The sequence below is a fragment of the Suricata suricatta genome, chromosome 5, assembly GCF_006229205.1.
Source record: "Suricata suricatta isolate VVHF042 chromosome 5, meerkat_22Aug2017_6uvM2_HiC, whole genome shotgun sequence".
Classification (NCBI taxonomy): domain Eukaryota; kingdom Metazoa; phylum Chordata; class Mammalia; order Carnivora; family Herpestidae; genus Suricata; species Suricata suricatta.
Genome location: NC_043704.1, coordinates 71,047,853 through 71,061,749, shown reverse-complemented (window position 1 = coordinate 71,061,749; position 13,897 = coordinate 71,047,853). Strand labels below are relative to the sequence as shown.

Genomic DNA, 13,897 nt, shown 5'->3' with positions numbered 1-13,897 from the left:
AGGCGCCCCACGGGAAGGGAAATCAACTGTAAATGGATGCAAGGAATCTTTCTGGGATGATAAAAATGTTCTAAAACTAGATTATGGTGATGGTTCCACAAGTTGATAAATTTGCTAAAAATTACTGAAAGGAATAGGTGTTGATGAATACAAAGCTTTCTATGATCACAAGGTTTATATCCACTTTACTGCTAGGAGAAAGTAATTTCCAAATCTATTTCCTTCAAAAACACTTCTGTTCCATGGTCTACTCAATGAATCAGGATCTAAGAAATGTGATTACATCAAGTAGAGTATTACAATATGCAGCATAGTCAACACAGATGATATCCATAATAGGGTGCTTAAGCACTTAAATTTTCCCATGAGTGTTATGGATTTTAATCTGATAGTATCCTCAGAGGCTCTTCAATAGCATAAATCACTTAAGATAGTCAAAAAGAAACACATCTGTAAACCTCTTTAATAATCAGGAAGATTGCTAATGAGAAGTATAATGGCATTTTTTAGAAAGAATTTCACACCATTAATAAACCAGAAAGATGAAAACAGAAAGCAAAAAAGAAATCTAATGTAAAGAAAGATAAATTATAAGTTATATGCTCATAATATAAGAATCTGTGTGTAGAAAGGAAGGTAAAACAAGCCACTTCTTTTTTTTAATTTCTTTTAATGTTTTTTATTTATTTTTGAGAGACAGAGAGAGACAACATGAGCAGGGGAGGATCAGAGAGAGAGGGAGACACAGAATGGGAAGCAGGCCCCAGGCTCTGAGCTAGCTGTCAGCACAGAGCCCGATGTGGGGCTGGAACCCACCAACCGTGAGATCATGACCTGAGCTGAAGCCAAACTGAGCCACCCAGGCGCCCCACAAGCCACTTCTTTTGGAAGAGGCTTGTTCTGATTGCTTTCCCTTCAACTCCCATAATGTGTTGGGATTGCGAGGCACAAGAAAAAGTAGTTTTTTAGTTGAAAATATTTCATGTATATAAAATGTATTTTAAAAAGTATAAAAATGTATTTTAAAAGCTGTAAAGCTCCCAAAATGGGGGAAGAAAAGATGCCAGGAAGACCAAATAAAAGTATGCCTATGTTTATAACAGACTAAATATGCTCGGACGGAGAAATGGCTGGCAGTCAATAAACGTAGTTGCAAAAGGACTGTGGTTGTAAACACATAAGAGACCAGTTAAAAAGTGATAGGATAATTATGTCTCACTCAAGGGAAGACTATGTTAGAATAAATTACAACAGTTCAGGAAGAGAAAAGGAAAACTAAATACTTTTATTTCTCCAAATCTTTATCTGATCTTACATAATTATTTCAAATTCTAGTGGCTAATAATATTAACAGTTAAAATGATCTGCTTAGGGGCGCCTGGGTGGCTCAGTCGGTTGAATGCTGGACTCTTGATTTTAGCTCAAGTGATGATCTCAAGGTTCTTGGGATTAAGCCCTGTATCGGGCTCTGCACTAAATAGTGTGGAGCCTTCCTGAGACTCTTTCTCTCTCTCTTTTCTCTCCTCCCCCGCTTGTGCTCACAATTACACACACGTGGACACACTCTCTCTCTCAAAATAAATAAACATTTTAAAAAGTTAGAAAAAAATAAACAAACTGTTTAATAAAAAGTCCTGAGTTTTCCTGTTGCATGTTTTAAAGCCACTCTGAGTAGAAAACTGCTACTTTCAGTTAACCCCACCTACAGAAAGCCTACTTGCTTGAATCACAAAGCAATTACAAGGCCGAACATTTATAGCAGTAAATCCTAATTATATACAAAGTACCAAGAAGGAATTGCTTTCTGTAAATGGCTCTGCAAATTCAAAACTATAAAGACACACTACGCGTTCACATTATTCTATCAGACTTTGGCTGTCTGAATGTGTGGCAGTAGCTTAGCTATTGATTTGAACTAAAATTTCTTCTCCTGACCGTTGCTTTCTAAATTGCCTACTACCTCCATCAGCCACAGAGACCACTTAGTCTATAAATACCACTGCAGGGAAGGAGCGACAAGGACAATCTCTGTGAGGACTGTTAGAGGTCCTATGAAGAAGAAAATGAATATTTAAATTATTCCTAGCTGGCTCAAATCTGATTTTTCCAGCAAGTTCTCTAAACCTCATAGACAGGTGTCACAAGATAAAGAATGTACAAAAGGTGAGGCAAACAATCACACACATGCATGTACGAGCACACCCACACTTCAACACAGGCTACCTGAAAACATCGAGGCCATTGACACTGAGAGTCCGTTCTTTGACATGTGAGTCAGGTTAGATCCTTCGCTACCATCTGTGATAATGATTATAAAAGGGGGCCCTTTAGTATTCAGACAGGAAGTAAATCAATGAGAATGACAGTTCTATTTCACATGTTTCTGGAATCAGGACTTCACTTGGCTCCAAAAGATGAAACTGCTTTTAGGAAGTTACATCCACAGGAAGGTGCTCAGTATCACATGGAAGATAGTTACTGCTGCTCCCCCAAACCAGCTTGGTCTTAAAGACCTCCTAAGGTAGCGGTTCTCAACCAGGGGAGATTTTTGCATCCTTGTAGGTAATTTGCGTAGAGGCCGCTGATGATGCTAAACAGTCTACAAAGCACTGGTCAGTTTATTACAACAAAGAATTATCTGGCCTAGAGGTTGAGAAACCCTACCCCAAGATCTTTTCCTTTAGGACTTTCCATCCTGAACTGACTAGAGTTAGTGACTAAACAACGCCTCTGAGGCCATAAAGGCAACAACATTTTTCCAACAGGAGTGACTTCATGCCACTCCCAAGCAGGCTATTTCAAATTTGGCTCCTTCCAGACTGAACAGCTTTCTCTGGCCCCTTACTTTGCTGCAAGGCACAGACTTAGTAGTCATGTGGACTGCTCCCCACCCAGTGAAGCAGTGTTGTGAGTTTACCTTAATATTACCTTCTTGAAACTCCAACTGCTGATCCCAAAGAAAGGGCAGAACCCTTTTATTGTCTTCTAATTTGGAGATCAAGCCAATCACAGACTGTGGTATATGAAAAATATATAATTGGACTCTGCCTAGTTTTCAGCACAGAGCTCCTAAAACCTTTATGATTTCCAGAGTGATAGGAATATCTTTTGTTATTCATAACGAGCCCCTTTCCTTTATATCTGAGTTTATGCTAATGAGGTGACTCACTCTTGAGGAGTATCCAGCTAACTTCAGGATAGGGCTGCCAGAAGAAAAACCAACCACCAGATTAGAGGATTAGAATTTTTAGCCCCATTCCCAAACTCTCAAAAAGGGAGAGGGGATGCAGATTGAGCTCAATCACCAATGATGGCCAATGATTTAAGCACTCATGCATACCTATGAATAAAACCTTGATAAAGCGTTTTCACTTGTAGTGATGAGGTTTGGGAGAGTTACACGGTTGGTGAATATATTGATGTACTTGGAGTAGAGCACATCCTGACTGCATGCACAGAGAGGTTTCTGTGCTCAGAAAACTTTGGGACCTTGCCCTAAGTACCTCTTCATGTGATCATTTATTTTTGTCCTTTGTAATAAACAATAATCTTAGGTACAGTGTTTTCCTGAGTTCTGTAAGTCATTTTAGCAAATTATGGAAACTGAGTTGGGGAGGTGTCTTGGGAACCCCTGAATTTGTCGTTGGCTGTGGAGAAGAGTAGGTAACCTGGCGATCCTATTTGTGGTTGGCATATGAAGTAGGAGTACCTGTGAGACTGAGCCCTTACCCTGTGGGGTCTATGCTACCTCCAGGAGTTAATGTCAGAATTGAAACGTCAGGATACTCAGTTGGTATCAGAGAATTGGAGAAACGTTGTTGGGAAACCACATACAAACAAACCAAAGAAATAAGTAAGAGTTTTAAGTTGCTATTACTGTCATGGAAAGAAATAGGATATGTTAAAGAGCGAACAGAAGGAAGACTTCCTAGAGACTTGGAAAAATATGTACAAAAATTGTATTTCTGAATGGGGAAGAAATCCCATTCAGAAGCTACCATCCTGGAGAAGCTACCACCAGGTTTTATTACTACTGGAGGTCTGGGCAGGTGAAAAGTGATTATATCAATTGTCTGGATTGATATAAATATATCTAGAAAAAAAATGTGTTCATCACCATCTTACAACAGAGAATTATAGAGTCAATTCACCTCTATAAGAAAATAACTCTTAGTTTCACCCATGGATGAAAACTTATGTCCCTGAACTGCTTTTTGGTTGGTTTGTTTGTTTGTGGCACAGATGGGACCCTGAAGAAATCTATGATTTGCAGGAATGGATTAATCCATTAATCGTGAGTTAACCTGATTTAATTAACACAATTGCCTTCCCACATTAGAACCCTTCCCTTTCTCTATGCACGTGCTTACAACAATAACAACAAGAGTCCGTAATTCCGCTAAGCAAGTTAGCACTGGTAGGACAGAAAAAAGCTCTACTTTGTAGACTTGATTTTTTTCCTTTTTTACCCCAATGACTCTTTTTGTCCTTTTCTCTTAGGATTATAACAAAGCTCCTTTTAAACATTTTGAAACAATTTCGATTGTGTTATGGAACATAAGAGAATAAGATTCTAATTTCATGCAAGTATGGGCCAGCCCTAGGCTGTTAGCAGGAGGAATCAATGAAAATCCAAGAGAAAGGTGCAATTGGAGACCCATCAGGGTAACTTCAACAGCCAGGCCCCTCCACTGGAAGCACTTCTTTTTCTGCTTAAATTTTATTAAAGGAGTTTTGTTTTTAGCAAGAGAGGCTGTCTCTCAGTTACTGACAACAGTCCATAATGTATCATATTGAAGATTGTCTATTCTTAAGGAAGGCTTCTCAGTCTATGACTTCAAATTCAAAGAGACAGGCAATGAAACTTGCTTGAAATAAAGTGTCACTTCTTACCTTGGATTTCAAATTCGTCAACCTCATCAGCAGAGCCGGAGTCAGAGAATTGTGCTGAATCATGTGAACTAAACTGGGAGCTGCTAGAAGTGACCCGAAAGCCTGCTATGTTTAAAAAGAAAAAGAAAGAAAAAGGTAATAAACAGAAAGCGGTCTCCTACCCCTATGGTCACAATGAAAGGGACCTGGTATGACTTCAACAGAGAAATGAACATAACCTTGGCGGGGAGTGATGCTGGGGAAATGGAAACTAGCTCTTTTTGCTGGCTATTCCCCATTTTATTCATGACATTTTGAAGGTTTCACATAAACAGAAGGTACTACTATCAGGGACGTGACTCTGGGACCAGCAGTCTTAGTTCTCATATCAGAAACCTATTTTTTGGAAGATATTTCTCAGGTAGGAAATGGATAAACTCTAGGACTCTGGGTCTGGCAGGAAAAAAATTAGAATATAAAAAATCTTTCTGACAGCAGAGCAGCCCTTAGCTGGGTTATGACATCTCAAAGTGAGACAAAAAAGGAAGCCCACATGGCACCAGTCTTATCCTAACACCCTGCAGAAGCAGAACTGGGGAGCTCGCAGCCTCACTCACTTCCATGCTCGGCCTCCTGACACCCAGGGAACAGGTTCTTGGTGCGGATCTGCTGGCGACGAAGGCGGATCTTCTGCTTCAGTTCCTGGATCTCTCTGTCACTGTCTTCCTCCTCCTCTTCCTCCTCTTCCAGGCACTGGCTCATCATGTTGCACTTCATTAGCTCAATGGCCGCAATCAAGGACTCTGAGATGCTGAAGTGGGCATTCTCCTGGGGAGAGGAGAGCACCAAAGAAGTTGATTAGCAAGGGGCGGGGTATGTTGAACACCTCACTGATTGTAATAATGAAAAGTAGAACTTCCTTTGTTATTTTTTTAATGTTTAATTTTGAGAGATAGAGAGTGGGGGAAAGGCAGAGAGAAAGGAGGTTGATTCTGGAAACAATTTTTACCGAAGGTTCCAGGGTCAAGGAAACAATAATCATATGGCTAAAATTCAATACTTCTCTGCCCAAGGTACCTTCTAAGACAAAATCAGTAATATTTTTGGACTCACTATGGAGCATATACTCCCTGAAAAGTTCTCCAGAGATGGAACGTGTTGAGCTTTGGTTTGAACTTGTCTTTACTGTGGTCTTTGCTCATGTTACTACTGTGTACCCAAAGCCTCTTTAGAGAAAATGGCCCTGTGGGCCCTCAGGCCAGGTCTCCCAACTCCTGAGCTCTTCAGTAGCCTCTTAGATCCCTTCCTTACCTTTTCCAGGTCTGCACAGCTACCAAAGTCTTGCTCAGACAGGTAACTGATGAGGGACTGTCCTTCTGATGGTCTTCGGAATATGCCCTCCCCGGAGCACAGGTACTGACCACCCTCTGTGGGAAAATGGAATGTGGATGTGAAAAGCTCTGACTTGGAAAGCAAACCTGTAACAGACAAGCTTCTTTGAGAAGTCTGAGGATTTTACCACTAATGATGCTCCCAAGTTTTCCCAGGTTAACAGGTTGGGAAAAGATGTCTACCTCCTAAAGGAATTTCTCTGAATCTCAGAATCCCAGAGCACTAAGCCTCTTGGTTAAAGAATAGTAGAATAAAAGAAGAGAGTCCAGAGACAGTCCTTTTACCATCCAAATTTAAAGATGAGATACTTGCCCTCCTACCCTACAAAAAAGAAAATGAAAAACCTGCTGAGAATCAGACAAGGAAACAAATAGCTTCCTCCTATGGAGCTTCTCCTTGTAATTCGGCCCGACACTCACAGGCTTCCTTTCAAGGTCCCCCTCTCACCCACTCAGAAAGCCATTCCATTTGGATCGACAGATGTTCATGGTGATAACACCCACAGCATAAGAGAGGGTGGGACCCCTAGGGCAGAAAGGAGCAAGAAAAATGGCGGGACAGTGTGATTTCTAGCATGGGGGCTGGAAATGATGATAGGAAGGGTGAGACTGTACAGCGTGTACCCTCCCCAGAGCTGACATGAGCCAGACAGCTCCGAGCTTAGCAGGCACAAGGGGAGGGCGGAGAAAAGACGCAGCTGCAGCCCTGGCCTTCCTAGTGCTCACTTACCATACTCCATGTACAGAGAGCTGGGTGTGCTGACTTCACTGCTTTGGCCAGAGTAGGGCAAAGGGCCTCTCAACTTCGACTTATCACTGCAGGATTCTAGTGTCAGTGACCACCAGGGAGTAAAAACACACATACGAGGTGAGCAACAGATCCATTCCCAGCTTTGGAATTTCAATATTTAACTGCTCCCACTCCCAATGCCCTCCCAAACAGGAGCGAGATGGCACAGCAACACGGAACAGTCCAAGAATGCAGGGATACATGGAGGAAGGGAGATGGGGAGTCGGTGACTTCTGAGAGGAAAAGAGAAAACATAACCCAGGATGCAGCAACACAAAGGTGGAAAGAATCAAATCAAAGTAGACTCATGAATGCAGTTCTTTTTTCTTCCATCTTCTTACCAAATGTTCTAGGAATATTGGCCAATTTCTCTCCTCTTGACAAACACCAATGTGGGAAACAGCCCTCACATGGTAAACAAAGATAAGCACATTGAAAGTTCTCTGATACCTTGACACTGGGCTCTTAATCTCAGAATGGTTACACTAGGGAAATACTAGGATATGGTCTCTCTCGAACCTGAAACGAACCTGAAAGTCGTCACACCTACAAATTTAATCCATTTCTCAATTAGCTGAAAAACAAAATAAAATCCAGCAATGTCCTTCAAAGAAGAATCAAGACATTGAATGCTTGAGAAGTCAAGGACAATGGCCCTGTATCCAAAGGGATCAGCCACAGGGCTGTAGGCCCAGCCTCACTGGAGAAGGAAGGGAAAGGTTTCAAGAGAAGCCTGGCAAAGTAGGAAGTGGCTGGGTAGTTTTCAAGGACAACGAGAAGTGGGAGTAGAGAAATAGCAGTCGGTAGGGCTCGTAGGAAATGAGAAACTGATATTCTCCTAAGGAAAACACAGAATTCCCACTGCTACAGAAGGAAGAGCAGGCAGAAAAGCCTGAGAAATGAGCAGGATGCTCCAGGAGAGTGAATGGCTGAGCCGCAGCCAACCCATCCCCCCCCACAGAGGGTGCCAACTTGTCAGCTGCTCCTCTCATTAAAAAAAATGATACTCTATGGTAAGAAATAACTTTGTGTTTTCCTTGGGTCTCAAAGGTTTCTACTAGTCCCAGCAGTAAGTTTTCCTCCTCACTGCTGATCTAAAGACAAACCAGCAGTCACGATGATGCTTTGGTTAAGAAACTGTGACTCGGAAAGGACCTTTGAGGTCCCCAGTCAAATTAAGTGCACATCACAAACTCCCAACAGCAGCACCCTATTTCTTTACAGCATGTACAAGCCATCCAGCCTTTGCTTTCTGACCTCACTGCCTCCTGATGCGGCCCATCAAATGAACAGCTCTAATTCTTAGATTTCCTCACACTTACTTGAAATCTGTCTTCTTACAATTTCTTATCTCCTTAAGAATAAGGAGACTGTTCTTCTAAACAGTGGTCCTGTCAACCTCCTGCTCTTTAACCTTCTCTTTTCTGAGTTTACACACTCAGAGGCTTCCCCTATTAGCAGGAGGCCACCATTTTCAGTCCTCTCTCACCACTCTGTCTGGCAAACAAACTCTACTGTTCATATCTCCATAAACCCAGAATTGAACACAATATTCAACTTGAACACCACCGTGAAAACCAAAGAAACAGACTTAAGTCACTAGAAAAAAAAATCTGTACAATGGCTAGAATGGGAGTGGCATGGGACTTACAGAGAAAAAAGATAGGTTTTGAAAGAAAAAGGAAATGGGACTCTAGGAGAGGCAAAAAGCATGCATCCGCATCCAAGACCACAGAAGGGAGGAGAAAACATTCTGGTGTTAATTCAAGGAAAATAAAGTAATCCACAGTAAGTACTTAGTTATAAGAAAAATTCTGCCACTGATTCATCATGACGCCTTAACAACAAGTGGGCTCCAGTTTCACCTTTGAGCAAAACAGAATTGATAAATTTTGACTCTGCCTCCCAGAAGCTATTAGAAAACTAAATGAGGCATCTGGAAGTCATGGGTAGAAAACATACTATGCAAAATATCGGTGCCATTTTAGAGATGGGTCCAAGAATCATAGGAGGACTGGCTAGACAAGCCAGACTTGATTTGACACCAGAATGGAAAAGGAGGTTCTGAACTAAGCAAGAGGAGGAGGAGGTGGCAGACAGGAAGGAGGACTGGCTCCCAAACCTGCAATGGGATCTTCAACTATAATGGTGATATTCCTGGGGCCTCCTGTACGAAGACAGACAGGTGCAGAGGAGAGTCCAAAGAGAGGAAATGAGAAGGAGAGAGTGAGAAAAAGAGTGTCCTTTTATCTAGTGGAGGTGGGGACCTAACTCAAGAGGGAACCCTAGTGCTGAAGTACTCAGCTACTGAAACATAGTAGCTGACTCATAAAGAAGCTACACATGACCCCTCTCCCTCAGCCCCTTTGCTTAGGTTTTCTCTGCTCCCCTTTCCAGTGCAGGTTACCGTGGTTTCTGGAATCCACATGGATTCAAGAATGGGGGAAGGGAGGAGTCCCAGGCTCAAAGACCAGTGGCCTGAGTACTGTAGACAGCAGGCCTGCAGCAGGAGATGTGAAGTGAGGGGCTAACCCAAGTACTCTTCACATCTAAGAAAGCTAGTGGGAAGACAGGCTTTGATTTGGAGATTTTTTTTCCCCTAAAGAGTTCCAATAACCTGAACTGTATCTTGAGTAGAAAATGGAAAAAATTTTGTCACTCAGAAGTTTCAGATGAGGGCCTCAGCCTCTAGAATTTCTAATTCTAGAAATTACAAAGAGAAATCAATGGTAGCTCCAGGTGCTAAAGGGAATCTTCCTCTTGTGCTTTTTAAAAATTGTTTATATATTATTTTTATATTTTATTTCTGGGGCTTTGCCACCCAGAACTGGCTTTGAGCACAAAGATCCATGTTATACTTGCTCTTATGGAGACTCTCCTACAAATGAACCCCAACCAAAGCCTGCCAGACACTAACAACCCATGACAGAAGATATCAGGGAGATGGCAAAAGCAGGGAGCCCCACCTCTCCCAGGCCAAGGGTACACTCTGCTAGCAGCTGCTAATTGTGTGAGGGAGGCCCAATGGCCAGGGCCTTCTCCCGTGACAGTCGTCCAACCTGAGTTAGTGATGCAGTGGCCAGCCCCACCTACGTGTTTCCTAGGTGACATCATCTGACACTCACTATATCCCTAGCTTTAATGAGGAAACCCCAGTGTCACTTTGCCTCTCTCCTACTGGTGTGACACCTGACCAAACTTCTGTGATTCTCAGGAATCATGGAAAGGGGAGGAATTTAATGGGACTATTTTTAAAGCTCATTAGTATTTCCCCTCTGCCAGAGAGAAACATTAAAAACTCAAACTGTGACACGCCACACTATCCTCTGATGCTGAGGAACTGGTGAAAGAATCCAGGAAAACATTTACTAGTTAGCAACATATAAAAGAACAAACGTAAATATTCTCTGATGTCTTGGGTATTCAAATAACATTATAAACTTCCATCTTTGATTATAAGCAGGATACCCATCACATCATCAGAAACATAAGTCACTAACTAGGGGCTGGTGCCTATCAGTACCTGGGGCTCCCCTGGAGGCAATGTTGGTGTCCGAATGGGAGCGACTGTGGCTCTTCTTTGTTCCACTGGTAACAGTGAATGTCTGCCCCTCTGAGAAGCTGGACCTGCGAAGGACGCCGGACAGCTGGCTCTGCCCACCTCCTTCCTGCTCGCCTAGGGAAGAAGCAGCAGAGTCTGGCTTCTGCGAGCTGCTGGAGGAGAACAAGTTGGAACTGCTGCTCTCAGCATTGCTGCTGTGACTCTGACAGCTGGTGGTCCGGCCTCGTGGGTCCAGGTTGCCGATGGCCAAGTACTCGGGCCCCTCACTGGCATCACTTGGGGAGTCATTCTGGCTGCTGACCCAGGATGCTTCTAGGGGGCTGGTCAGTGTACTAGAACTCATCTCAGTTGGGGTTGAAGGGCAATCCCTGGCTAACGCAGAGGCCGGAAGCAGGGGGGCTTCGCAGGATTGGTCCTGTGCTGGTGAGACGTGTTCTCTGCTGTCTTGAGGCTTCCGGGGGAGGCCAGAGAGTGAAAAGGAAGTCGATCTTCTTTCTAGGATACAAAAAGAGAAGAAAAAGGTGAGCTGGAAGTCTTTGGTACATATGAAAGGCTTCTCTACAACTAAGGACCTAACTCCCTATCATTACTGGGTGCCCAGGACACATTGTATCACCTTAGAAAAGGTTCATCATGTGAGGTAAGCAAAATGTACTTAGGAGGAGGTAAGCCAGGTCAGGTAAGAGCATGTGCTCTTGATACAGTAGCTTCGTTGCTTATTGGTATACATTCCTGGTCTGTAAAATGAGCAATAATAACAATACTGCATAGGGCTGTTTTGAGGATAAATGAAATAACGTATATAAATTGATCATAACAGAGAATGGCACATGGTAGGTGCTCAGTGTTAGTTATTATTATTGAAACGCCTTCTTGGCAACGTGGATTAGAAATCTAAGGGACTCTAAAAATATCTCTTTCCTCTGTTACTTTAATGATTCTATTAAATTATCTTAGGGTGGCTGCCATATAACTTTTTAAGATGTCCATTATCAAGACATGAAATATGACAAACTGCACCAAGCCAAGTGCAGTTTGTGCACCCTCAAAACCTTCTACTTGTTCCAGGGCTGGGGATACATGTCACAATTATCCTTCCTGCCCCCATACCTGAGCCGTGGCTGGGTACGGACTGGTGGAGGCTGGAGAAGGACCCAAAGTAGGAATGCTGAGTAGAGCTGGCTGGAGGAGTGTACGTGGAACCAGGCAGAGCTGTCAGGCTCTGGCTCTTTGTCACCAGCAGTGGGCTCTCATGCTTTCCGGCAAACTACAAAAAAGCAACAAAAAAACACACATGCTGGAGCCCAGGACAGATGCCCTCAGAGAAGGAGCACTCGGCACAAGAGTAACACAGGTAGAAGCTGACCTTTGGCAGTAGGCCTGCACTGCAGCCAGAGTGTAGATATAGCATACCACTCTATTGCTCCAGCAGAGCATACGATTTTGAAAACCTCGAAGTCCTGCCATACACCACAGCTTCTGAAACTGGAATCCCAGGTGGGGCACCTGGAGTGCTTTATCATAAAAGCAGCACAACAAAATTCTTAAGTCTATGCACATAGAGTCAGAAATCAGATTAGGGTTCATATTCAGGCCCTACCACTTACAAACTCCAAGCAAGTGACTTTTCTCCTCTTGGTCCCTCAGTTAGTGGCTTCCTTTATAAAGTGAGATTAATGCCTACTTATAGAGCTGTGAGAATTAAATGAGATGGTACATGTATGGTACCTAAGCATCAAGCCTGGTACTGGTGACTAAGAATCAAAATTTAAAACCAAGAAGGTGGACTAGGTGGCTCAGTCAGTTAACTGTCCAACTCTTGATTTCAGCTCCAGTCACGATCTCACGGTTCGTGGGTTTGAGCCCTTCATCAGGCTCTGTGCTGACAGTGTGGAGCCTGCTCGGGATTCTCTCTCCCTCCCTAAGTAAAGAAACTTAAAAAAATTTTTAAGTGTTTATTTATTTTTGAGAAAAAGAGAGAGACAGAACACAGGTGAGGTAGGGGTAGAGAGAGACGGAGACATAGAATCTGAAGCAGGGTACAGGCTCCGAACTGTCAGCACCGAGCACAATGAGAGGCTCAAACCCATCCACCATAAGATCATGACCTGAGCCGAAATCGGATGCTTAACCAACTAAGCCACCTAAGCGCCCCTCAAGATAAATAAATAAACTTAAAAAAAAAAAGAGAAATTTAAAACTAAGAGAGGTAGGGGATCCCTCCCAAAAAGAAGTAGGGCCTATGACTCTATTCTAACTGAAGCACTGATATTAGTGATGGGGCAAGCGAATCAAAGGGTTAACAAAAAACAACATCAAGCAACAAAACTTTCTTTATACTTCAAGGCCAAAAATGATCCTGTGTAACACCAGGTCATACTAGTTCTGACACTATAAATCCTACTCCTGATTCAATATCATCCTCTTCTCCTCAACTTGTCAAGCCTGCCCTTCAGGATGTGCTTTCTCAAACTAGGGATTTTTTTTAACAGGGTTTAAAAAATAGACACCTCCCGAGGTGTCTGGGTGGCTCAGTTGGCTGAGCGTCCAACTCGGCTCAGGTTATGATCTCACAGTTTGGAGCCTGCACCCTGTGTCTCCCTTGCTCTATGCCCCTCCCCCACTCATGCTCCATCTTTCTTCCTCTCTCTCTCTCTCTGTCTCTCAATAGTAAGCATTAAAAAAACAGATACTCCTCTCTTTAAATAGGCTTAAGCGTAGACTTTTTACTTCAATAAATACTTAACAGTACCTCCCCTTCTTCTCAAAGTATTTTTTTTCTAATGAAAGCCTTTCAGTTCACAACTGCCTGAGCAAAGAAGCCATTTGCTACAGACTGTACCATGATGAGGTTCAGAGGCCCAGTGATAACTATGCCCCCTTACCATAGATGCATCAATTTGAGCCAGGAGACGGGGGTTGTTCTGTTCCACTGCTTCCAGGCACTGGAGCATGGCCGTGACGTGGGCATTGCTTAGCAGGAAAGCGGTATCTGGGGATAGAAGAGCGACTGCCGTGATGGGGCCCACAGGGAGAACTTTAGCTTCCCTGTACAGCCTGGGAAGGGTGCAGGGAAGGAAGGAGATGAAGGGTAAAAATGACCTGAGGAGAATCATGCCACTATGGAGAGAAGAGGAATCCGGGACAAAGTATAGGAGAGGTTAAGTAACGTGCAGTATGATAGAGAGGCCACAACAAAAGGCTTCAAAGTCATAAAGTCCCGGATTTGAATCCTGGCTCTAAGTGACTTTGGCCAAGTCACCTAACCTCCTCGAGCTCTGT

At 43.2% G+C, this 13,897-nt stretch overlaps 1 protein-coding gene across 9 annotated transcripts in view; it reads right to left on the bottom strand.

The window, feature by feature from the left end:
* RUBCN (rubicon autophagy regulator) overlaps positions 1 to 13,897 on the bottom strand; it is a 57,671-nt gene that overhangs the window by 12,941 nt on the left and 30,833 nt on the right. For 2 of the 9 annotated variants that reach the window (XM_029939499.1, XM_029939492.1), the window contains 9 exons: positions 13,501 to 13,607; positions 11,726 to 11,882; positions 10,577 to 11,110; positions 9,176 to 9,220; positions 6,994 to 7,089; positions 6,184 to 6,299; positions 5,490 to 5,700; positions 4,894 to 4,998; positions 2,224 to 2,298 (listed from right to left, as the gene is read on the bottom strand). In XM_029939499.1, coding sequence (XP_029795359.1) covers positions 2,224 to 2,298; positions 4,894 to 4,998; positions 5,490 to 5,700; positions 6,184 to 6,299; positions 6,994 to 7,089; positions 9,176 to 9,220; positions 10,577 to 11,110; positions 11,726 to 11,882; positions 13,501 to 13,607 — 1,446 coding nt within the window. The remainder of the gene's footprint in view (positions 1 to 2,223; positions 2,299 to 4,893; positions 4,999 to 5,489; positions 5,701 to 6,183; positions 6,300 to 6,993; positions 7,090 to 9,175; positions 9,221 to 10,576; positions 11,111 to 11,725; positions 11,883 to 13,500; positions 13,608 to 13,897) is intronic. The other 7 variants (XM_029939493.1, XM_029939495.1, XM_029939496.1 and 4 more) reach the window with 7 other exon arrangements.